This window comes from Strigops habroptila, chromosome Z (genome assembly GCF_004027225.2).
Source record: "Strigops habroptila isolate Jane chromosome Z, bStrHab1.2.pri, whole genome shotgun sequence".
Taxonomy (NCBI): Eukaryota; Metazoa; Chordata; class Aves; order Psittaciformes; family Psittacidae; genus Strigops; species Strigops habroptila.
In genome coordinates, this window is record NC_044302.2 from 26820943 (window position 1) to 26847827 (window position 26885).

General features: G+C 35.7%; 1 protein-coding gene across 18 annotated transcripts in view; it reads left to right on the forward strand.

Moving 5' to 3' along the window:
* The window catches only part of MEF2C (myocyte enhancer factor 2C), a 128788-nt gene that overhangs the window by 37125 nt on the left and 64778 nt on the right, over positions 1–26885 (forward strand). For 17 of the 18 annotated variants that reach the window (XM_030470525.2, XM_030470526.2, XM_030470522.2 and 14 more), the window contains 2 exons: positions 13523–13719; positions 25845–26048. In XM_030470525.2, the coding sequence (XP_030326385.1) occupies positions 13666–13719; positions 25845–26048 (258 nt within the window). In that variant the 5' untranslated portion in view covers positions 13523–13665. The remainder of the gene's footprint in view (positions 1–13522; positions 13720–25844; positions 26049–26885) is intronic. The other variant, XM_030470523.2, reaches the window with a different exon arrangement.

The window sequence follows — 26885 nt, forward strand, 5'->3', positions numbered from 1 at the left end:
ATGGGAGCCTTTTTCTAACGTATGTTAATTGGCTGTTTTCTGTGACAAATTATGAGCTCTTACTTTGATGAGGTTCAATTGCAATCATGCTGGAGTTGAGTATGTAGAGTTTCCAGCCCCTGCTGACTCCTTAAACCACTACAAACATCTGCATGCCGCTGCAGTGCTGAGTAATGGCAGGATTTGGGTTCATCTGATTTCTGTACAGATTTTTCTTTCACAGGATATTTTCAGCTCTTCGCACTAAATCCATGACAGGGTTTGCTGGTTTTAGCAAAAGAATGATCTAAAATTAACATCTTGTATGGCATTATTGAAATACAATGAGAAATAATTTGCAGCACTGTGTACTGAAATCTTTTTTAATGTCCAGAAATTTCAATGGGCTATTAGAAATTCTCTGTCAACTGTTACTGCATTTTGCAGTTCAAATTTACTGGAGTCATATGGCATTTCTGGGACTAAAACTGTTGCCTGCCTTTTGAAAATATTTTTTTAATTCCTAAGTGTAACATTAGCAAGTTCTTTAAGAACAAATTTATTTTATTTTTTGAGAAGTAGTTGGCATCACTTTATTTTTTTTAATACTTACAAAAGAAAATTATGTTTCCCAGCTGGCCAGGAAATGTGTCTAATTATGTTTTACATAAACTTGCACATTTTCCTGCTAGTAAAGAAAATGTTGCACTGAAATGTAGTGTCTTTCTATCTTTTTTTGTGTTTAAGGAATCTTGTGCTTACATTTGTTCCGTATGTAAATTAAAGAAAAACAGAAAACATTGACCACAGTGGAAGTAGTATTGCTTTGAGCTCTTTTTACTTGTTACTCTCTTGATGATAATTACGCACATAATCTTATTTTGTACAGCAATTCATTAGGAATAGTAAGATAGAAAATGTTTGCTGTATTTTAATATGTTTTTACTTAAAGCTATACTTAAGGTGAATGTGCGGACATACAAAATCTTAGTATTTTAACACAGAGAAAGCAATCTGGTCATAAAATGGATGGAGCATCATATTTTCAAAAACTGTGTCAAACAATATCAATTACCTTGCAATTAATTTAGCAGAACACCACACAGCTCAGCTTTGACCTAAAGCAAATGGCAGTAGATAAATCTGTCCCATTTGTTCTTCAGAGAAAAGATGGGGGTTAAATTTCCGGGCAGGTGTTAGAGTTTAGAATAAGAGCCAGATGTGTATGGAAGCTACTTCAGTCTCATGAGGCTGGTTTTAATTCAGCTATTTCCCTGGAGTACCACACAATCAATGAGTTCCAAATCCTGAGGCTACCTGCCTTTATGTGAAATCATGGGAATGTTTCTGCACAGCATACTACTGAACATGTGTGGAAAAATTAGAGCAGAAATTAAAGGTAAAAAAGAGGTTAACCTCAGAAGTTACATGACCATCATATTTCCTTGCATTTCTGAAATAAAGAAATGCTAACCAAGTGGAAGTGCTTAATGAAGAGATGCATTACTATGAGGAGAATTGTAAGCAATGCAAAACTCATACAGTGGATATTTAATATATTTCTCTAATCACTGCTCATGGTAGTCAGTGTTTTAAAAGTAAGCATATGTAGGTCATGTGCAGCACAGTGAGAGGCATTAAAGCTAGGTGAATTGAACTGGGGAAAGATTTTAAAAGGATGATTTTGAGCATGTTGTCCCTACCTCAGTATGTCTGTAAAAGTAAATTGATTCACTGTTTCTTGAATTAGTCTACACAATGACATTCAATTCCACTTGATAAGATGAGCTTAATTGGCGTTAAGAAAATAAAGCAAGGTAAAGAAAGATGTACAAGTGAAAGAGAGGGCTTGGCACGTTATTGGATTTTGAGGCCTGTGAGCCATGTGTCTTTATTGAGGCCAGTTGGGATCATTCAATAATTGCTGTCAGAAGATCAAATTTAATTCTCTTTATAAAAAGACCACAGTGGGATAGAGTGAAACAAATTGTCATCTGAGATTTCAAATGAACGAAGCTTTAATTAGGTTGATTAGAATGCTGTAAGAGAGAGAGGGTAAGAAACAGGAAATTGATGAATCTGCTGTGTACCATGTTGGACCTTATATGACAGTACTGTCAAATATCTTTATTTCAAGAAGATATGCATTAGCATAAAAAGCTCTAGTGCTAGAACAACATCTGTCTATAAGTGCTTCAGATATATGAGATAATTATAACTTTCTGAAATCAATAATTTTAAACACAGATTTTAATATTTTTATGATCACAAGTTTGCCCTTAACATTACTTTCATACATTTTTAAATCTGATAAATTATCTTCTGTATTTGTTTACATATTCACTGACTATGCCAGATGAAAATTATAGTATATTTACTGAAAGCCCACATAATTTCTCTATTGTGTAACAAATACTCACTTTACAGAACATTTGCATGAACAAATCCCCAGGTTTACTGTCGTCAGGTTTCCAACAGAGAAACAGAGTACAAAATGAAGGTGGCACAAAATATTTTTGGCAGAAAAAGGAGCAGATCTCAGCCATGTTTGCATCCTAATCTTAGATTCAATTCTCTACACTCTGCTGCCTGCTAGTTTTGCTGTCTGTTTCTAAGAATAACTTTTGTCAAAACTCACCTTGCATATCGGTAGAGATTAAAAAGTGCCATTTCTGAGAAAACATAATGTACATTCAAGGCCACAAAAAGATTTAGCTAATGTATCTTTGTATTGATTATGTTTTCGTTTTTTTCAGCATGCTTCTAGAACAATAATAAAATGAGCAAGGCTGGCAATGATCCGCTTAGAAAAAAAAAATGCTTATTCGAGATAGAACAGAGACTATCAAGCAAATTGCATTGCGTTTCCCTCTGCAAATTAAGCACATTTTATGTGTATGTTTTCTTTGGATATTTATCAAGGAAGTTGACTTTTTGCATTGGCTACTGCCAAATGCAAAGTGTTTTGTGTGTGTAAAGAATAAAATAAATAAATCCAGCTGCATGTGCTAATGGAGTGGTTACAGCTGAGGTTCAGCAGGCAGGCTGTGATGCTCACTTGTGACTTTTGTAGTTGTAGACAGTGGTAGGTGTACCTCTGTGGTAAAAACATTTCCTTTCAGTAGAAAATTTGCTTTTACAGGGCTTAAGGTGAGAGATGTTAGGCTCTGATTCTGTGAAATAGAGAACAAATCCTCATGTGGAAAGTATGAATTAGTTACCTAATACAGTTTTCAAAAACTGTGGACTATGATGTGGCTGAACAGCACGCTAAATTAGATCAACTATTCATGTCTCTGTAATGATGCAGGTACAAAACTGAGGCTCTTTTAGCCCTTTATCGTGTCAGAGCGCAATTCCTCAGTGTGCTGTGCATCTTATGTTTTTTCATTCAATCTCTTTCTCTCTTTTCATGTGAATATTGTTAACAGAAATGTACCTATTGCTTGTCCCTTGGTCCAACACCAAAGCCAAAAAAAATCTGTAGAATATCCCAAAAGTCAGAACAACAGAAAATTCCTTCCTCAGTAGACAACCTAAGTAAGTTGTTTCAGGCACCCTTCCCATTTCTTCACTCACAAGGCATCTTTTTCTATTTTCTCCCTAATAGCAAAGTCCATGTTATCTTTCTCAGAGCCGTGTCTGTCTATGCATTTTTTCTTAGTTCCAAACTAGTGTGAATCTAGTTTGGATCTTCCAGCATAGAGAAATGCCTCTCGTCAAGATACAGCCGGGAGGCAGAAAGCAAGTAGTTTCAGCAAATAAGTGATGGTGTGCTAGCACTAGCAGATATGACCATGTACTTTATTTCTCTATAGTCAGAACCTTCTATTTTTTTAACAGATGCCTCATCCTGAACATGCAAAAATTCCAGACATGAGGCACCAGACAATGTATGTGAAGGTTTATTTCCTATCATGGGGCTTATAAGAGGTATCAGACAGTTGTAATCACAATACAAGTACATTTTTGCTATATTGCCACTGTATTTTCTTTCCTTTTTTAAGAACAGATGTATTCTGAGTTCATGTGTTTCTATTTATATTGTGTGTATTTTGTATACTTAAAAGCAGCAACCTATCCCAATTTATGAGCTTTACCATTAGAAAAAGACATATATTTCGCAGACAGAGACAGTTCCTCACCCCCATTCAGTGCAATGCAGGTGTTTTCATTTTTTTTATTAGCCTTATTATGTACCTGACATACATTTCATCTTCTTTTGTCCTTGGGGAAAAAAAAAAAAAATCAAAACCAAAAACCTGTCTGAGTGGGATTGGAAGCATTAATGTAGACTTTTCAGCTGTCATGGTCCTTGGGAAGACTGATATATTTCCCTTGCGGGTTTTGATGGGTTGTTTTTTTTCTTACCTTCTTCCTCCTCGTTTTAAGCCTGCAGCTGTCTCTGGGCAAGCAGATGAGTTCAGGAGTGTCATAGTTCTCATACTCATATTTATAATATTAACATTTATACAGAATGAATGAACAGTTAGCAGCTCAGCAGCTCTCTACCATGTTGTGCAGTTTACTTTGCATTTTAGAAGGACTATATTTAGTTCTTGACATTTCCAGGAAGGTCAGGGATTAAGCAAAAGTGTGTGTTTCTATAACTTGGTGTACAAAAGAGAAAAGCAGAACATAACCAGATCTAATCATTCCTCTCTGATAAATGAATTGCCAGATGAAGGATGGGCTGATATGAGGCTGTTTCAGAAAACTAATAAAGGAATTTAAATAGGAAAGTTATGTGTTTAAGTCTGTATTGTAGGAAAAACAATTTTCTGTTTCTGTGGTAGTATAGCTGAGGTGGTCTAACATCACAAATGAGAGACTCTTTCTAAGCAGAGGTAGTATATTTCATTAGACCAGCTTTTGTAACTTGAAAAAAAGGATGAGTTTTGGGTCAAAAGGCTCCAAAGAAGGGCTTGTACACCACAAAGGCAACTCAGTTAATATACATTAGATACCAGCTCTGTTTACAAAGCTTGTCTAGTTTCTTTTTCAGTACTAAATGGACCTGTTCTCATGTTCGCATTAGTACAGAGGACTACATAGAAATTGGTGGCATTCTCTTCTCTTCCAGCCACTAATCAAATTACTCTCAAAATGGCAATACAATGAGCAACATTTCCCAGCCAAAAAAAATTTGTACCTCCTTAACATATCTATATGGTTTTCTGTCAAGATACTTCCCATCACTAACCCAAACCAGTTTTACTTTCACTCAGCTTTACCTTGGTAATTTTTGTCACTCAACTTTGGTCATGTTGGAAAGAATTGCTTTTATTAACCCCCTTCACAATGTTTCTATATAATCTGTTGTCTGGCAGAGGCCCATATTTTCTTTCATGAGGAACTTACGTCTCTTCTCTTAATTTCTACACTTATGTTCCCAGTTTTAAGGTACTTTAATCCTCAGTTATGTCCCTATTCTACCTCCTTAGATGATCCTTCCTAATATTCAGCTTAATCTTTCAGTAGTGCTCAGTCATTTATTTGCTCTGTAATTTAAAGAGACTTTGGGTTCTTAATATATTTTGCCCTGTTTATTCATGCCACAAAATTCCTGTTTCTAAAAGCTTTTCCTTTTCTCTAAAAACATTCTTGAAAGGTTTCATTTGTAAATATGTGAGATATCCCTTTTCAAAATATAATTATTAGGTTTCTACAGTCCAATTCTTTGTTCCTTCTCAGAAAGATGAAGTGGTGGTGCAGCACAAACCTAGAAAGGCAGAACTCGTGTTGTTAAGGATAGGCTCTTTGAGTGAGAAAAGAGAGGATCCTGGGTCAGAGGGCGTAAAATTCCTCTGGAGCTTGTTGGATGAAGATGGATGGAGGAGATCAGGTCTGTGTAGATCTAAACAAGTTCACCTAGTTTACCCAACATGTTTTTCTCCATCTACTCTGCCTATCTCTTCAAGACTGATCATGGGCCATAGCTCAGACACTTCTGTCTTCAGCTCTCTTGTGTAAGTGCGTGTACCAAACTTCCTTGAATTTCTGCAGTTCAGCAAATTATGAGCAGAAAGTAATGAAAAATCTTTTCCTTTAACAAAGAATCCTTTTGAAAATTAATTCTTACTTTCTTCATCAGAGGCAAATCTAAAGTTGTCTGCCACTGGTGTTGGCATGGCATTACCAAGCACTTGTGCTCAAGTTCAGACTGTGATTTGATACTGCAGTACATAGCTTTTTCCAGTAATACTTGAAATTGTCCCATAATTCTTAAAAGCTGTTCTGGAGATTTGTGTTCCTCACCACAGATTTCCTCACATACAAGCACTTGCAACAAGTCTGTAAATCTAGATCTAACCGCAGCCAGAGACTGCTTGCAGGTGATGCAATGACTTAACTCTAGCAATCTTAGATTTTTCCTGTAATCAGCCAACACTCTCCAAAGTTCTTTGTATTTGTGTATAAGACTGCTCCCAACTGTATCTTACTGCACTAGTATCTTACCTGGCATGAAAGATGTCTTTAAATACAGGTAGACTGAGATCTGAGTAGTTAAAAGATGCCTTTGCAACACACAAGGTGCTAAATCATACTTTGTTGACCACTAAAATGCTTCATGTTCTCCTCCAGCTCAGTAAATGACAGACTGAATTTGTGAATTTGTAAAACACCTTTCCTGATACTTACTGCACATCTATTAACTATAATATGATCCATTCAAATCATTAGCTCAAAACTATTGAGACTTACAGCTGAAATTGCAGCAGTTCAGTTTCCCTTCTTCATTTTCAGACAGGTTCCCATTCCTAGTCACTGTCTCCAGTTCAGTCCAATTAGGTGGTGCAGTTTTAAGTCCTTTGTTTTTTCCCTTGTATTATTAGTTTGTCTAATTCAATAAACTGTTATACTTGAGCCAATCTCCCAAGCACTTCAAGAATCCTATTCTGTATTTATTGGTCAGACTCCCATTATGTCTGTCTAGCTGTCAAAGGTACAACAGGCACCTAATCATAAATCTGTAAACCTTTTCTTCAGACTATTTGCTTTCCATTTTCTTCATCTGAGTGATGGGTAGACACTGAAATATCCCCTGCTAATCACTGTAGACTTAAAATCAACTTTTCATAAGTATGTTTTTTAGTATACTATCATTCCACTTAATTGCTTTCCTTAAAACATGCATTAGCGTCTGCATTCTCTGCTTAACAAATCAAATACTCTTCTTCATCTATTCTTCAAAAATGTTGTAAATTAGCCAAGTCTTCCTTTCTTCATGAAGAGTAGCAGACACATGCCTCTTCTTACTGGGCTGCAGGCAATCAGATTTCATCTAGATTGCTGGTGGTTGCTTCCTCTTTTGGGGCACTGCTGCAAGGAATGATGCACCATGTGGCAAATTCCATAATCGCTTGGAAGGCCTTTGGCCTCCTATCGTGGAATTCTATCAGCATGTCCAGGTTGGGTATAACATCTGCATATGACTCAGAAGACCCTCCTTCACTGTGCCTGGTGGATGACTCTTTTCACATCCTCTGGAAGGTAAGCTGAAGTCCTCCTTTCCTTTCCATGTAGGCGTGGATATTCAGCCTCTGGGTAACTCAGTCTTTTGAAAAGCAGGGTCTGTGGCATAATGAAGTAGGAAGTACCATTCTCTCCACAGTTTTGGCAATGATGCTTTGCCCGAAAACACTTTTCGGGGGAACTTTGCAAAACAATAGCAAGTGAAACTCTTCCACCCACGCTGCATAGGTTCTTGCTCTCTGAGATAATGTGGTACTGTAATTGATTTGTAAGCTACAGTGACCACAGTTGTCTGATTTGAGGGAGATGAAGTATTACAACTAGTCTTCAGAAGTATTTAACTCCAAATTCCAAAAAATTCACAATGGTAGATATTGTCATGCTTGTTCCTCCTAGGCATATAAGTAATGGTTCTGATTACAAGTCTTCACCTGGCTGAAAGAGAGGAATTTTCTGCAGTCAGTGAAATAACAGTATGTTCAAATATAAATGTGAAAAGCAAATAAGGTATGTGTCCTGAAGTTCAAACTTAGAAATAAACACGTGCTGCTGGTGTCTATTTCAAACAAATAAATAAATAAATGGAGTATCAGTTGGAATAATCTTCATTAAATTCAGCAGGTGCTTTCAAAATCAGCAGTTAAAATAGTGAAATACTGGAGTAAAACAATAGTGAAAAAGTGAATTCAGATTGAATTACTCAAATTTTCTCTAAAACTTTTAATCAACAACTTACACATAGGATATGATTTTGTGGTTTGCAAGTTTATGAACATTTTAGTCCTGTCTTGATGCAGAACTTCGTTGCCCTTGAATTGTTCTCCATTCTAAATTAAACTCATGCCATAAATCAGGAATCAGGTTAGATACATGAAAAGATGAATGACCTTTGGTAGTTAAAGATTACAAATATTTTCTTTATGTACAGAATTTTTCATTTTGACATATTCTCTATCTACTAGTCTGTAGTATTTCATCTGTTACATTATATCCATTATGGCCTAAATGTTTGGTTTATACTTCCTGTAGCAAAATGCATGATCTCTTAAGAGTTAAATTTAGTAGATTAAAATTAACTCCCTTCCAATCTTTTCATGTGGCAGCCTGCCCCAAAGATCAAAACACATAAGTGTAGGTTATGTTTAATTTCTAAATCAGAGTGTTGTGGACAGATGTTTGAAACCTTAAGATGACTCAGATTCATTTGCTGCATGGCTTTCTGCCTGGATAACCATACTGTACGTAGATCGCGCCATTTTTTCTTTGCTGGTGTATTGCCGTGGTGATGACACATATAATTCTAGCATAACCTTTCTGTTAATGGCCCAAACTGTGTCTTCTGTAATGACCATGCAACCAAACTACATTGAGTGTGAAGGACTACTTCTATCTTTAATGTCAGCTGATCTCAGTTGGATAACATGAGATATGATCGTTACTTTCACCCTTTTCTGTATTTCTTTCAACTTTATCCAGCTCAAGGTGTCAGACCGAAAATGACTGGTGTCTGTTTGTTGTGGTTTGCCCAGCTGTTTCTTCACTATGTGTCTGTCTTTGCCTGCACAGGGAACATATTCATATAGGCTTTTACAGAAAACATTTGAGTGACCATTTTATTTAAAATGTGTTCCACACTGTGGATTTTTATGGTTATGTTGCAGCTTTTGCAGTTAATTTTTCATTAGAAAAGTAGCCAATGTGTTCTTACTCAGTATGTTTAGATTTTTGTTTAGAATCTGATTCAAAACTCGTTTGAGTAAACAGGCTTGCATAAAAAGATTTCATAGATCTTTGAAGTTACTTATATTTATCAAGATATTTATCAAGAATGGTAAGTGAATGGGGACAGCGGGTTTTTGTTTGCTTCCTGAAATCAGGATAATAAAAAATTGGTTTGGTTCTTTACTTTTATTCTAATTAATCCACTCAGAATGCAAACTGCTTAACGGAAAAGGGACATCTTTATGGCAAGTTTGTTTCTTTTTTAAAGCAACCGTGAAAATGCTAAACGGTAGCACATTTTGGGTTAGTTTTTCTCTAGCTGGCTTCTTGTTTATAAATTAAATATTTTGACTCTCCTGTTTTGATACTCCGTATTGCCCCTGGTGTGACTGTTCAAAGAACTTTCTGTGTGGAGTGTTGCAAAGAGCAGATTCAGACAGTTCTGCTCGGAGAAGGAAGTGGAGAGTTTTGGTTCCCATTTTGCACTTCTGGAACAGTTTAGGGAAGGAAGCACCTTTACACCTTTTATTGTTCGTGGTTGCTGACATCATATCCTTCCCTGACTGCTCTGTGCGTGTTTCCTGCCATTCTATCAAGATTCTTCTCTGTTGCAGAGAAGGGATAGCAGGCGCGCATGTGTGTGTGTGCATGTGCACGCAGGTGTATGTCTGTGCGTGGATGCACGACAGGGAGACAGGAGCTGCATCTGTCCATTAGCTCTTGTCCCTTCTCAAGGCTCAGATCAATCTTCTGTCAGCAACCACAGCCTCTGCCAAATCATATAGTGAACAGAAGCCCGCCAAAAATGAAGTTCCTCTTTTTGTAAGCAGTCTGATTCTTTTTTTTTTTTCAGGTTTGGGTTAGCAAAAGAAAAAATGCTGAAGGCTGTAGCACCATAGCACGTAACTGTGTGTTTCTTTAAGTGCAATTTGTTTGCATGTGACCATGTCATTAAGTTGGAAGGTTTCTTTTATGTGGAGAGTTACTTCAACAGAGCTTCTGGAATTATTTTAAGTTCCTTTTTAGATTCTCTTGAGTAATGAAAGCCTGCAGTACTATTTGAGTTTTGTAGTACCTTCAATGTTTCCAGCTAGCTTGCTTTATTAGTATTAAGGAAATACAATTAGTCAGTTAACAGGAACTTTAAATACTTACTACTGTAATCCTTAATCCTGCAAGAACTTCCAAAATGTATTGAGCGCAGCAGTGAAGTCCTAAAGCAGCCATGGGGATTTGTTGATCTCCAGAGTTCTTTACGCTCTGTTTGACTCAGAAGTCACCAGCCTTTGAAGGTTATAGCCCTTAAATCAGATGTCTTGATTTACTCACCTGAATCTAATTGATTAGGAATCAATATAGCTATCTGCTTTATACATGTACTAACAAAATGAATAGAACTGTAGCCAAACACATTCTAAGAATAGCTTGTGAAGCAGTATGTATTGGAACATATATATGTGTAAGAGTAAGATAAATATAGAAAATACCACAGCATTCCCAATTTTTTTTTCTAGTAGAGGTGAAAGCAGCAGAAATTCTTTTTCAAAAAGGAAATAAATTTGCTAGAAAAACTGAAAAGCTTTTCTTTGAAGTTAGACTACTAAACAAAAAAAACAAAAGGGAGAATTTTTTTTCATTCCTGCAAGAAAACTTAACCAACTGCCTATTGAAGGAAATTTGTTTATTTGAAAATTATATGTTTGATGCATATGGCCTAACACATTCTCTTTTCTCCTTCAGGTTCTCTCAGGTTGTATGACAATATTTAAGAACCAAATCGTTCTTATTCCCTTTCAGCTTTATGTTCCTGCACATCTATTTTTCCACTTTAAAATAAAACTAGTGTAGTTAGTGGGTTAATACAGGTAATGAAGAACAAAATACTGCCTATCAAGTGTTGCATGCATTACTTTAAGATAATTCTGTGTAGATCATAGGAATTTTAAATGTTCTGGCTTTATATTGTGTATAAGATCTTTTGCTGTTTGCAGGCTGGTCTTAAATGTGGAACTGGTAAGTGTGTGGGAGGGACTCAGCATATTGCTCCTCCACTAAGACTTTTGTCCTTCGTGATAGGTTTTCTCAGCATTCAGTGATTTTTCTGAACTCGCTTAGCATCAGCATCCTCATTTGCAGAGCAGCTCTCATCCTCACTAACCTGTCACCACTGCTCTAATCTGTCCACCCTGACCTTCCACCTTGCAGTGAATAAGAACTTAGGCAGCGGTAGTGTTGTAAGCCGATAGTGCCACTGGCTGCAGCTGAATGAAAGGAAAGGAAGTTGTTCCATATGCATTTGCTGTGGATTAGTGTGTTGGCTTACTGTTACAGAGAAAGCCTGTTGGCTCCTTTGAGTCCTGCATGTGCATGGCAAACGCCATTCTTAACTTGCTCTTTGTATCAGAGGTAAGACTATAAGAAAAACAGGAAAGAAACCCAGTCTGAGGAAATCTAAAACCATTTCTAAAAATAGGCTGGGTTTGTTTGTCAACACTGAATATCAGATAAGACTGTCTCCTAGCTCTGTTTGGGAAAAGAAGTTTTCCACATACATCTAATCAACTTGATTTAATTCAAAGGTTTGGACTTCTCTTTTTTGTTGTAAGTATGATCAAGCACCTTTGTGTATTTTTAAGCAGTGAGAAGTTGAACTGTTTTCAAATGAGTAAAAAGCAGTAAAAAAAAAAATTGCAGCCTTTACACATTATTGTATTGGCAGTATGAATTGTTCCATGTTCTGTGTTATGGTAAAGATTTAAGCATATATAAATATGACTACCGAATCATATAAAAAGTAAATAATGTACAGAAAGGTAGGAAGTATTACATTTGAAAACTTGTTTTGCCCAGCAGAATAATTATGCCATACTGGCTAGTTAGAAAGCTCAGACTGGCTGCTTATTTGTTAACTTACTTTTTTCTTAAGAGTGATAAAACACTTAAGCAGCTTACAGTCTAATATATGCAAAGAAAATCAAGAGACAATTGAAGATCGGAATGGGTGAGGTCTAGCTTTTCTACGTCAGTAGCTTTGAATCAGAGCCAAATAATGGATTAAATGGCCAGGACATCGGCTTAGTATTCCGTAACATATTGTGAGAATTTATCAGGTTGGCTGAGAGACTGCAGCTTAAAATAAATAAGGAAACACTAGCCTCTGTTTTAAAATTACTAGATTTTTATTTTTAAGGCAATATTTTTAATATACTGTGGATCTGACATAAAAACTGTAAGAAAACATTCTAAATTAATCTTGTTCAGTTTTTTTTCCTCTCTTCTGTATTTAAAAGAACTCTGTGCTTTTCTGTTAAAAATATGTAAATATAAAAATACAGTAAATGAAGGTTAAAAGGGCAAAAATTAATATTTCACTTTAGTACTAGACTGAACATCATTTATCTATTCTCTTCTATCTCTGCAAAGTCTTTTATTACTAAAAATACTTTGCCTATGATAGAAACTAATTTTGTGATTTATGACATTTTGTGAAATATGAAACATATACTGTGTTATGTAGTTTTATATATTGCATCTAATTTTCCTTAGTTTTGCGATAGAACCAGTATTTTAAAGCTCAGGGAGCTAGTATCAATGTATTACTGAAACTGTGAAAATATTTCCCAAAACATTCTTGAATTACCATCTTTCCCTATTATTCTGTACTACATAGCTTGTCTTTCTGTGCAAAAAAATTTATAAGAAAAGATATATAGTGTTTGCTAGTTATAAATCACTTGCCAGAATGTTTTAGAATTCACGTTGAAATGAAATGAGGGAAAATGTGCTACTGCTTTCTTCAAGTATCTTGAGTAATACTTGCACTAATCTATATTCTTAAAGAATAAGGTTAAAAATTTTGGAATTAAAGTAGCTGATATCTCTCATATATCAAGTAGCACTTTAATAAAGGTCCATCCTATTTGCATAATGAGGAACATTATCACCTCTGCTGCCAAAACACAAGATTGTTGTCCCTTCAGAAATGAATTAGCTGGCCTACTTAGCATACATAGGTACAGAAAAGTTCATTAACTCTCTGATTTAGGTAATTCTTCATATTAGAGCAGTGACTGATATTTAAAACTAGAGACACCTAATTCCGTTAAAGTTTTGACAATGTATATGTCAGTCGTTTTCTTCACTTCTTCGTATACTGGCACATTTGTTCATGAAAAGAAGCTTTTTAATTAAATTATTGTTTCTTGATGCATTACTTATTTTATAGATGCAGGAAATTTTTATTATAATTTACACTAAATTATAATGAGGATGCATGGTCAGCTCCATATAACTTTCATCTGGTTATCAGTTTTGTAATAACACTTGATTTCTTTTCTGTGTTTAGCAGGAACAGATGCAGGGGACTGTGAACTGAGTAGTGCAAGTGCTGAAGGAGGAGGTTTGTTTTGAGGAAACGGGAAAGAGGAAGAAAAGAGAAGGGGAAAATACGTAATTGTAAGGAAGAAGGAGAGAAAAAAAACGGGGACTATGGGGAGAAAAAAGATTCAGATTACAAGGATTATGGATGAACGTAACAGACAGGTGAGTAGCAAAAATGCTGTATCTGAACATCATATTATATTTCTAAGTTGATTTATTCTTATAAGTGATTAAAAGGTTGATAACTTTATGTACATACATATATGTATACATACACACAATGTGTGGAATACTATCAAAGAAAAAGTACTTTTGGAAACAACCAGAAACCTCACAGTTTTTTCAAGTTTAGTAACATGCACAATTAGGTATTTATTTCTTGAGGCCTTGATTCTACAAAGAGTGATACACATGCTCTACTTTGGTCCCCCTCTACATTCACTTTGACTTCAATTTGTAATATAGATGGTTAAGCATATCTGCAAGTTGTTACTGGATACCGGCTTTTGGTACTGTATTTTGTGAACTGTTATAATGCGAGTTTATTTGCAGGAGAACTTGAGTTTAAATTCATAGATCCAAATTATTTATGTTTCTACATGTTTGCACTGTATTTTTACCTCCTCCATCTAAAAATGGCACTACTTCCTAAAAAAAAAAAAACAAAAACCCCAAAAAAAATTCCTCATCTTTTCCCATCAGTATTTTAAAAACAATTTGAACACATTCTAAAACCCACGTACGATAATACTGACATGTTATAGTCTCTGTAACTGATTCTATGGCTAAATAGGTCCAGCAGGACTGGTTAATTAATTATTATCACTGCTTTCAATAAAGTAGCTGAGTAGCTGTCACATATTATCAACACTATCTGTGCTAGTTAAAATATGGTTGTAAATTAGAGATATTGCTTTCCTGTTTTCAGAAAAATAAAATTCAAAATTGGCATCTTAAAATAAAATCAGTTAAAAGCTGCTGCTGTTTACATATGATGTCAGCAAATGTTTTGTTGAAAGTGGGGATTCACAAGTATGAGAAACTCTCTGTAAAATTATTTAACTCTACAACTGGTGTTCTTCATACCTGTGGCTGCAATTTAAAAGCAATATTCGGTAGGTATTTTTTAAGAACTTGATACTGAGTTACTATTAATGTATCAGTTCTATTCCTTTGATCCATAAATTTCTTCATATATTCAGGTTGTTTTTTATGATGTTGTTAGTCTTCAAAGATTTTATAAAGCCATAAAAAACTCAGCCTAGGCATAACAACAAATTGTAATCTTTAAATATGCTTTCCAAGAATTTTCAGATTTTGTAGTGTTAGTAGTCACCAGTGTTCTCCATAGCAGAAAATCATGTATAAAAGCAAAATTACATTTATGATGGATACATTTTGTATTTTCCCTAGAGATTGCCTATTGCTGTAGGCCAAGCCAAAAAGCAATAAATTGATCATTATAAAACCATCACCATATTTATTTTAATTGGTTTATAGCTTGGAATTTAAATTGGATTTGAATTTATCATTAAACATTAGTTAATTAGATGCTAGTTGTTTGGAATTTCCCCATACTACCGTGATTTCTTTTTGAAGTGAACCTGAATTATTTTGTAAATTATATTACAAGAATTTGCCATTAGTAACATTAGTTCATACAATAGCTTTGGTGTCAACTTGCTTACTCAAATACTGGATTTATGGAGAACTTAATCCCCAGTTTTGTCAAAGAAATGTCTTTCAAGAGGCTAAATTTACTTCAAAAATGAAGATAGCTAGTCTTTTCACAGTAGAGTTTCAAGACTTCTAGCACCAGCGTTCAGAGCTGAAAAATTATAACTAAAATTGTAATGCTAGAATACTGAGAACTGTAGTAGTCATGCAGAAAGTGTTTATCTTGCTAGCATTTGGTAGTATCGATCATGTTGAACAGTCACAGCAAAGCTGAAGTTATAGATTTACATTACCCTCTACATGCTATAATTGGCTTGATACTGCTTCTCATTTCTATTAATTTATTGGAACATAATTTACAAAATGTTTCTACTGGTTTTGTCCTCTTTGTACTTAGTGCCCTGATTTAAAGCTCAGTGAAGCCAATGAAAAGATTTCTGTTGATTCGTTTGGACTGTGCAATCAGACTTTTTAGTTGTAGCAAAATATGCGTGATTAAATACAACTGGATTTTCACTAATGGCTGATTGATCTTTTAACCATTCATATGAGACATACTCTTTCACAAGCCTTACTGTTTCTTAAAATGCAATGTATTCCGTGGGTTCTTGTTGCTTCAGTGAAGCTGCACCAGGTAATACTTGTTTTCTAAAACTTACATATTTCCAGTAATCTTAAAATAGTAACTGGTTTATATTCCAATACTATTTTTATTTTATGATGTAAACACATTTGAATGCACAGAAAATATTAAAAGGTTGCACAGGAAGAGAAAAAAAAGGTTAAAAGTTTTTTATTAATAACGTTAAAATACCAGCTGAATCACAGTTCCGCAAGTGTAGAACTTATTTGTAGCTCCATTTAACATGATATGGCTGGAAATTGTTTCCTTTTCTTCTTACTACCTCACCAAAACATGTTTGCAAGAACAGCAGCAAATCTATTGACTTGAAACAGCCTTACTGTTGCTATATTCAAACACAGTGTGGTTTCACAATACAAGGCATGTTAGATGGGAATATGATATACATGGATAGTGCATCCTCAGCTGTTTTCAAGCACATAAATTCTCTGCAGGACAGTACATGCAGGGAAAAATAGGTGGAACACATATCAAATGAGGGGTACAGCAATAGTTTATTTAATTCTTCCACCCTCTCCCAACACAAAAGGTGAATCTGTTTGGGTAACAGAGTTTCTGCATAAGGGTTTAAGTTGTTACAAGGCCTATGGAACGCGATTTCTGTCCTTGCTTCTCCACTCATTTGCCCAGTGTCCTGACTAGCTATTTATATTAACCATTGACTGGAGTATTTGTTCTACCAGTGTAACAGCTGTTTTCTTCCATCCTACTGTCTGCTATGGCACGAGACACCACTACTGCTCAAAGTGCTTGCGTGAGTGGATTGGGAAGGACAAAAATAATGCTGATCTCCCTTCAAGAGTATTTCATTTGGTCAAGTTTAGTTGGTTGGATTTGTGTACTTTAGTGACCATTCTGGTAATAAATATAAGTTGAAACTGTCTGGAGTCAGATGTCTGGCTGTGAATCTCATAGAAATGTGCAGTATGGGGTATGATCTGCCCTTTTCCAAAAAAACTATTTCAAATTTTGACATTTTTGAGTTAAGTTAAACTACTGCAAGCTAGACATTTTAAAGGCCCAATCCTTTTATCCTGTACTGCATAGGAGCTCTGTCATTGACTTCAGCGAGTGCAGAATTCAGGCTTTTAACTAGGAGGAGCCATTAATTTACTGTTGTTTCATGTGGGCTGCAAGTTGGCTATATTTTCCTGGCCCTTGTAGCTACCTGTACTGACAAAGACGGCAAGGATGTTTAAATCTTCTGTGATTGATCAGAAATTCTGTTTGCCTATGAAAGTTTACAAAAAACTCATCTGAAAACTTCCCTTTCACTCTGCTTTTAGCCACAGGAGTATGAACAACTGCCAGGGCTAGAGTAAATGTGTATTTATCCATGTAGTTTAGTTGCCATCATGATATTAAATGGAAATGAAAACTCTAAAGAGAATCCTGTTATAAACAGCCAGACATTTTCTCTTGTTTATTGCAACACTGGACAATATAGTCTTCATAAATGTAGATTGAATCTCTGGTACTGTTGGTCAGGCTCATGAGATCATGGTAGCCTTGGCAACAGCCCATTCAAATAGACTGCATACATGATATTATTTGCACCACAAATAGAACCAATAGCCAAAAATGTTAGCACTGACATCTGATATTGGAAGCTCCTGAGAGCTACAAGGTCTTTGTGCAGAAATTTCAATGGGACAAATTGGAGAAGGCTGCTGTGAAGAATTCTGGGTTGGTTAAAAGAAAAAGTAAAAAAAATTAAAAAAAAAGAAGGGCATTTGCAAAAACATGGGTGAACTTTATTTTCATGTGTTTTTTTAATTGACAGAAAGAATTCAACTAGCTCTATTGTGGTCAACACATGAAGGAAAAATTACATTCATCTGCCTCAGAAAAGTCCTTGTATTCTTTTCTATTTGTTTTTCATCAGTTTAAAATCTTTCATTAGTTTTAATGAAGGCCTTTTGTGGTCTGCTGTAGACTGGGATCATCTGAAACTCTCTTTGCAACAGTCTGAACAGGACTGCCCATGCCTAAAATAAATAGGTGTAATGACGTAAATGATATTCTATTACTGTTATACTAGGTCACTTACAAAATATCTCATTAAATCCATGGTCTGTGAGCCAAATGCAGAGGTACATTGACCCAGGAAAGAGGGCATATTGACCCAATGACATTCTGGTATCGGGTCTGGAACATCCTCTTGCTTTTAATCCGCTGTTTTTTCTAGTTAGTGTTAAGAAATATCAGGGTCTTACATGGTGACCCACCATTTTTTATCCATCTGATCATCCTGCTCATTAGTTCTGCATTTTTTTACCTGCTTCTGAAGCATGCTGTTGACAGGTTCACAATTAAAACCGAGTTGAGCTTAGCTAATGATTCTATATGCTGTTTAAAACTTTTCTTTCAATTTATAATGAGCTGCTGGGATCTTAGGTATTATTAAATACCACATGAAGTATACACTTTGGTATTAAGGTGCTTTAATAGTAAGACACCCTTTTTAAACTATCTTTGTGATTCTATGGGGTACAACAGTAACAAATACTTGCTGTTTAAGTTTTCATGAACAGATCTTGTATCATTCTTTGATTCCAGCAAATCTGTAAAGCTATAAACCAACACTTACTGCAGCTATCCACTCAATAGAGAACAAATGAAAGCAGATAAGTAAAGTGAGGTTATGGGGCAGGGGAAGAATATCCTGGAGGGAAATGACCATTTGCAGGAAGACCTAGATTTGTTCTACTTACTTCGATACCTAATGCTGCTAGTTTCAAAACTAATTTCAGCCTCGTGTACCTATTTTTGTCTGTGTTTCAGCTCTGTTTAAAAGGAAAGAGTAAGAGATTTTCAGCTGATCAGAAACTCCCCTGTAGAAAGAGAGAAGAGACTTGCATATTAGTGCTAACAGGGACACAAGTTAGATAATAAAATTTTTTCCACTCATCTTTTTGTATTCTCAGTCTTCCCTCGTGAGGTGTCTTAATTTTGTCCAAGATCTGAGATTATATGATTTTTTTTACCCCCAGGGAAATGTTTTCATATGAAAACATAACTCCTTAACTATGCAACTAAACATCATTCTGTTCAATGAACCTTTGTTTTAAACATCACATGCTTTTTATCTTTTACATATCTGAATTCCTTCTCTTGCTTACATTAAATTGCACATAGTAAGACATATGCTTGGAATATAGCATTGCAATTAGGCCTGGGTCCTGTTCTTTTTCTTTTTATTTCAGATGTAAAGTTAGGTTTCTGTAAACAGATAATACACCCCAAGTTTTCATGGCTCCTAAATTGGAATGATCAGTACAACTCTGGCAGCACTTTTTATGTCATGCCAGATTACCTGAGAAGTAAGGTTTTAAGACAGCTGCTGAACTGCACCGTGAATTTCTAGAACATATTATGTTTAAGATTGTGTGCTTGTGCTACAAATGTCTGTTCTGAGCATAATTTAGAGTGAATTAGCATAAGGTAAATATTTAGCTCAAATTACTTTTAATTTGAAGTGTGAGCAAGAAGCTTAAGAGAGTGCAGTAGTGAATGAGGCATCTGCCAGCATGGCAGAGCTGAAAACTAATGCAGACACAGGCAAGAAGGCTGTCTTGCAAGGAATAGTTTGGAAAGCCCTGGGGGGGAAAGAGCTAGAGGTGGGAAGCAGAACTGAAGCCATTGTGGAGAGGAAGAAGTTACACTCTTCCTGTTATGACAGGAAATGCAGACAAATGTGCTTCCTGACCATTTGCCCAGCAGGGAATGAAATATTCTTTGACCTTTACCTTACGAACATTTTAGCTGCACAGAACTAGTAAACATGTTTTTTACCCTAAACATCTATTTGTACCTGCCAGAACTGATGATAGCTTACAAAAAAATAAAAAAAAAATAAAAAAAAAGAAGTCAGTTTTTTTGTGTATTGTATTAGCTACTGTGGTTGTGACACAGATGATGTTTTTTGCCTAAAATACATACATATCTGTACATCTATCTATAATGGACCTAATCTTATCTCTCTGGTTCAACAGAAGGAAATAGAGTACCAGAGATTAACCATTATTACTCTTGCATCCCTGACTGCTTTTAGATCTTAATTTGTAAGTTAAAGTGGAAAGCATATTGATACTGCCTAACCTGCTAATTTCTGACTTACTATATCATCTGTTAATTAACACATCTTCCAATTATCCCTCCTGTTTTCACTTACAAAGAAAAAATTTGTATGAGAGACCCACTATCATGTGTTGGATTTGGGCAGACTGAATAATATCACTATTTTAAGTATTTTATATGTACTAAGATACTAAAAATGGGGCATAATGCACAAGTACAAAACCTTTTTTATATAGATTAATCATGAACATTTTATTTGTAATAGCTATAATTTTAGGGCATCCTGCTTAGAACTCCTCTTTATCTGGACTGTTCTGCAAGTCGTAGCTCAAAATGCTTGAGGCTTTCTGGGACAATAGCTCTTTCAGCAGCATAAAATCACTGCTGTCTTATCCCTGTAAATTATGCTGGAGGGTTATAAGAACATGGAAGCAGGCTGCTGAAGGTCCTTCACTGCTCTTTAAAGGGTCTTTCATTTCATATAGCATGCCCAGCTACGGAATAAAGGAAGCCTTGTCTAAAGTGAATCCTGGTCTGGTGCTGCTTCGCGTTGCACTGAGAATCACTGTAAAGATTGTTGCAGCCAGGCCTCTTCATATGACAAACAGATCTAAACAAAAATCAAATACGATGAAGGGGAAGAGAGAATATGACAAGATATGTTGACTCCTCAGTAGTTAGTTGGGGTTTCAACATATGATTGGATTGGGTGCCTGGCAGGGACATTTTAGTCAAGAGCCCCTTGGTTTACACATGACCAACTTGGCTCTACTGTGTTTGAAGTTATATTGCTCGTGCAATACCTCCTCTTTGCCACACAAATCATACCCATCATGCTTGCTCCAGTCCCTCTGGCAGAAATTTTGATGTTCCAGATGAAATAAAGACAAAGAGAACAATATTTCTTCTTGACCAGGCAGTGCCTTTATCAAATACTTCTGCGCATCAGTGGTCCGTGTTTCTCACTAGTCACTCATATGTGTTGTCATGAGTGACATTTTTTTTCTCAGCTGGGAGACTGGGGGGAAGTTTTCTTTAATTTCCCCAATTTTCCCACACATGTTTAATGTCAGGAAATGTGTATGGGAAGAATTATGTATGAATTCTCTGTTTCTCTCATTTTCCTATGTCAGCAGGTATATATCTTTATAATCAGGTTAGGAAGAAGTAATGAGAATGCTGATATTTTGCTACTTGCTGGGCTCAATTGCTTGAAAGATCACAGGATTCCTACTTCAAAAACTTAAAATGTTAGCACATATGCTGTGATTGTTACTGACAAATACAGAGTGCTGTTATGGCTCAGCCTCCTGGAGTGTGTGAGATTTCAGAAAAAGTACAAAAGGACCTGAATTAAAAACAAAAATAAAATAAAATAATGCCAAACCAGCTCCCACCAAAAATACAAAAAGAAACAAAGCCTACATTGCAAAAAAAGACAAATCATGTATCCTGAAGGCTGAGTTCATTTAATGGGAATATTTATGGCTGCTTCTGTTCCTCCGCTGATGAGTTAACATCTATAAGAAACATGTAATTGTTGTTACCAATTTAGCTAGATAAAGACTATTACCAGGGCCAGTATCATCATTTATACACACACATATTTAAATTAAATTTCAGCATGTGAAAAAATTTATGCTTCCAACCAGGCGACATAATCTTCTAGTTTATCTCGAGTAGGTTTTACTTACTACCAATTAAACAAGGAAGTCTGCTCTGAGCCAAATTACCCTCTAACTGGAGTGTATCACAGTGTGTGATGTGCACACTTCAATTCAGGCTGTCTACAGCCCCATTTGCACATGCTACAATGACTAGTCCATGAACCATCTCTCACAAGACTCTTGCAGCTTTATGCATGAAGAGCTAGTTGAGAGGTGTTTCCATGGCATTGAAGAGCCAGAGTTGAAGTAGAAAAACATCCTTTTAACAATCCTGGGCTTTAATGCCTGTCCTTTAGCACATGCAGTGGTTTTCACTTTAGTTAGAATTTCATCAGAAGTGCATAAAAATCTTGCCGTGATTTAAATCAAAGTTGGAAGCTGGCTACTTCACTGGGGTTTTTATGTTTGATTTTTTTCTTTTACTTTTCCCAGTACTTGCAAGCAGCATCTGATTTGCTCACAGCCTATAAACTCATCAGCATTTATGCTTCTTCATATAGAAAAATACTGCAGGCTTTAGTAACCTGCCTTCTCGGTACTACCATTCCTGTTATGAGGGCAGTTTGGCTCCTAAATTTCTAAACATAACCTTTAAATAGGTAAAATCACTTAAGACAAATGTAATAGACTAGGTGGGTTTTCAGTTAATACGAAGGGATGGAATTAGGTTATTTTTTGGTACGTTTCAGAGGTAAATGTGATACTCTCTGCACACTGGGCTCTTTTTGCCATACATATAAAATGATGTATAAAAGCACCTGATACAGTATTTAGAAATAGTGTCAGTGTTTCAAACCTTGTGTTTTGTATACACATGCTTTAAGAGGTTTTAAAGACAGTGGAATGGTGGCCTCTGATCTGTTCCACTTCCTCGCTTCACTCCACTTTCGTTCTCCCCAGTTCTCACTGTCATTATAAAACATTATATACCCCAAAAAGAGAGGGCTTCCTAAATTGCCTGTCATTCTCCTAAAGAGGAGAAGATTTGTGAACTGGAAAACACCTACAAATCAGCAGTGGTTTAGACAGCAGGGATAATTATTCATGTCTTGACTAATAATGTCAGCAAAGGCCATTTAGTGATTTGATTCTTGCTGCTGGAAAAAAGTTAAATATTAAACAAGTATTGAAATGCATGCACTTTTTTGGATGTCCCTTTTTAGATGTGTTGGAGAACTGTTCCACTGTATATGTGTTTTCTTTCAGTCTCACTAGTGTTCTTTATGTCAAATGGCAAAGCACTGACATTGTGAGTTGTTGTATGACACTATCATGACTGAGAATTGTGAACACAGTATATGATAATATGACTGTGTGACCACCTGGGTATTTTGGTACTGTAGCTACAGCTGCATGAAAGTTTCTGTTCATGTGGATTGTGTATGTCTTGTTCATTCCCAGCGCTAATTCAGTTCAAGTGTAGTCAGAGCTTCTTATGTGTAAGGTTGCACACTGCCTTCCACCTAGACAAAGGAGACGAAATATTTTAAATGATTTATGCTTATTTTTACCACTCAGCAAAATTTCTGCAGTACTAGAATATTATCTCTTACCTTAGACAATATTTATTAGATACTTTCAGTGTGGGTGAGTGCAATTAACATGAAAAATGGTTAACAAATTGAGACCCCCCAAAAAGTTAAGTAATTAAGATGTTGTCTACTTATATTGGTCACAGAAATATTTTAACATATGAAAAAGAAGTATATTCATCTTCCTTGTGTAGCCACACAGAAGAAAGTATGCAAAAAGATAATTTCTTTTTAATGGCTTGAAGAGTATTCTTAATCTTTTCTGAAGTTACTGATGTTTCCCTATACATTTGTTCACTCCTACCATAAACTGTTGTAAAAGCATAATAAATTTACATATATATTTTATATATATATGCAAAGATAAGCCACAATGAATGGCATATTTAAAAAAAAAGTAATATTCCAGATCACCATAGAAACAGTAGTAGATACAATTGTTTTTAATGTCTTTATCAGCAGTGGCAGAAAGCATTATCGGATAGATTCAGAAAATGTGAGAAAGATCAAGGGTTTAAAAACAAATCAAATTTAAAGCAATTAAGATTATATTAAAAAAAATCTGATCTGTTACTCTTCACTTTCCACAAGGAAAAAAAAAAAAAAAAGGGAACTCTAACCACTATCATTCTGGTGATAAGTATTATGAAATAAGTACGCTGCACAGCTGCGTGGTTTTTCTAAATGTTCAGGAGCACCTAACAGTAAACACGAACAGTGGCTTTGAAGATATTTCTGTACTGGAGTGTGCTGTGATGGTAAGAAGCTGTAACATGCTAAATTCTAAGGTTTCTGTGCAACAGAAACCATACTGTGCAGAGACACTGCACCTACAGCACTGTGGTCAAAAAGTTGATTGAAAGGCATTTTAGATGCAGAAAAATATGTTGAGTTAGTACATTTTAATTTCTGTATGTTTAGCTTTTTCTAGCATGCTTTTATAGATATATATGTTTCAACAGATGCATTGCAATTTTCTGTAACCAGGGGAAACAGAGTATTTGAAAGATGGGAGGGGTTTTTTTTCTCTTTTAAATTTGAATGGAGTTTGTTACCTACCTCATTATTCATTCCAAATATCAAAAGCCATTGAGACAGACAAATTTAGAGAGAACTTACTATCAATTATGCATCCTTGAGACCAGTGTTGTGGAAAGTGTGTTTTTAAAATGCTTGAATAATTGTATTTAATGGCAGTCCATCTTTTCTTAACAGTATGTTGACAAAAGCTAAAGAGATTGAAACAACAATAAGAAGAGTAACATTCAGTATACAATTGGGAGAATAGACGTTCATAGTATTGGCACAGAACCTCATCTTTCTGAGGTGGACTGGCAAATAAGGATTAGCAATACTTAAAGGTCACGTTTTCAATGGCCTGATGTGCTGGGATTTTAATGTAATCTGGGGTCACAGTTAGCATTAACTTTCATTAAGAGTGTGACAAGATAAAACAGCAGCCATATGAACCACGTACAGACGAATCTTCTTGCCTCAGCATTAAAATGCAGAGGTGCTACTGCTTATGGTAGCAAAAAGTGCAGGATTAGGCAGAACCATAAACTTGGTCATGTGCCTGTCCTTGATCTATCAAATACCTTGAGCACATGTTAAATTTGATTAATGATAGGCTTAGCAAAGCCATATTTTCATCTTAAAAATTCTAGTCACTGAAAATTATTACAGAAAAAAGATCATAGTCATTGTATACGCTTAATGGAAATTGCATATATGAAGAAGTGGAAGAAGGAGAAAAATTCAACCATACAATTAGCTTAAACAGCTCATGGTAGTTTCTTATTCTGAGTCACATGTCTTACTGGAACTTGTAAGCTAGTGCAGAAAAGAAGAGATAAAAAAATTATATGTAAGTCTATCTTTGTGAAAACAGTCCCTGTGGAAAATTACAGTTTTATACAGACTAACGATATTTTTCATACTGCCTAGGTTTTGCATGATGTCGGGGCATTAGCTGGGCTAATGGAAACTTATAAGCACATCCCTATTTTTTCCTTTACAACATGACCCTAAGAATTTGTACTAAAAAATGGCAGTTCATATTTCTAAGCATCTAATTTGGAACAGAAGAAAGTATGCTATGTCTGTGTTTAGAAAAGACCTTGTTTCAAATCATTTTTTGCTGGCCAGCTGTTGTTTCTTCTTCATTTGTGCTCATTTCTCACGAGTGTGTGAATTTTTAAAACATCATATTTCTTTAAAATTATCGTGTGTGTTTATATGAACAATATATATATTTTACACAACTGAAACACTGTATGAAATAATTTCTTCACTAAAAATCTAGCAAGATTTGAGGGGCATGGAATCAAAGTCAATCACTATCAAAGAAAAGAGTTTACTGCACATGTTCAAACTGAGGTGCAGTTTTAAAATATTGATGACAAAGATGTACGCAGTTACAGAGACATTTCATAGCACTGCTTAATGAAAATGAAAATGTCCCATGCTCTTTATCTGTACCTCTTGTTTTGTGCTGTGGGAATTTGGTATATTTCCTCACTTTGGTAACACACACGTAGACTTATAGTCTATTTTGGAACTATATTTATATTTATGCCTTTGCCTTCCGAACGTGTTCAATTCACAGTCACAGACTATATTTCCAAAAAAAGGACTACAAAGGCCAGCTTGGGGATTTCTGATGGACCTTTCTTTCTTTTTTTCCAGGTGACATTTACGAAGAGGAAATTTGGGTTAATGAAGAAGGCTTATGAGCTGAGTGTTCTGTGTGACTGTGAGATTGCTCTGATTATCTTCAACAGCACCAACAAACTGTTCCAGTATGCCAGCACTGACATGGACAAAGTGTTGCTGAAATATACTGAGTACAATGAGCCTCACGAGAGTCGAACGAATTCAGATATTGTTGAGGTAAGATTTTGTGTTTTTTGAGGATTCTTTATTTTACTCTGAGGTGGAGATAATCAAAGCAAGAGGCCTGGTCATCTTTGTCGAGGGCTGTAGAATGTACCCTGGAGGTGACATAATAGTAGGGGAGCAGAACAAGGACAAGGAAAGATTGGCTTGGGGGTTGGAGGTGGTGCAGCAGAGACTGGAGGGAATCCATGTCTTATGTGAGCTGCAAGTTTTATCCTGCTGAGTCTCGCAGGCTCAGCAGAAACTCCAGGAATGGGATCTCTGGCTCCCGGTTGCCCAGCTTGTTGTGCTGCTTTGTCCCATTAGCCGTTTCCATGTCTTGACCACTACCTCCCAGCTGAATCTCCCCCTTGCCTCCTAGTTGCTCCCAGTGACGCATGGTGTGCTTTGTCTCCTCAGTCCAAAAGTTATAATGTGCTCTGTCCAGGAGAAACTAAAAAATACATTGTAAAAGATGCAGAGGAAACAGATTTAGAATCAGTGTTTTCAGGCATTCGACTGACTTGTTTAGAGTTCTGGTTATTTACAGAGGAAGGAGGTTGGATTAAATGCAAGAAAACTTTACTCATGAACTACACAAAATCAAATGTTTTAGCTACCTCACACAGAATGCTGTTACCATAACATTATAATAACAGCATCAAAGTAGTACTATCAGAAATCTAGACACACGTTGTAATTATTTTTTTTTTTAATTACATAGGGCAAGTTTTATTTACAATTACTGAAAGTTATTAATTAAAATTTTAAGATTTTCAATTTTAAGCTTTACATAATTGCAGAAAAGTCAGTTTACTTTATAATCACATTAGGATTCAAGCCATGCAAAAC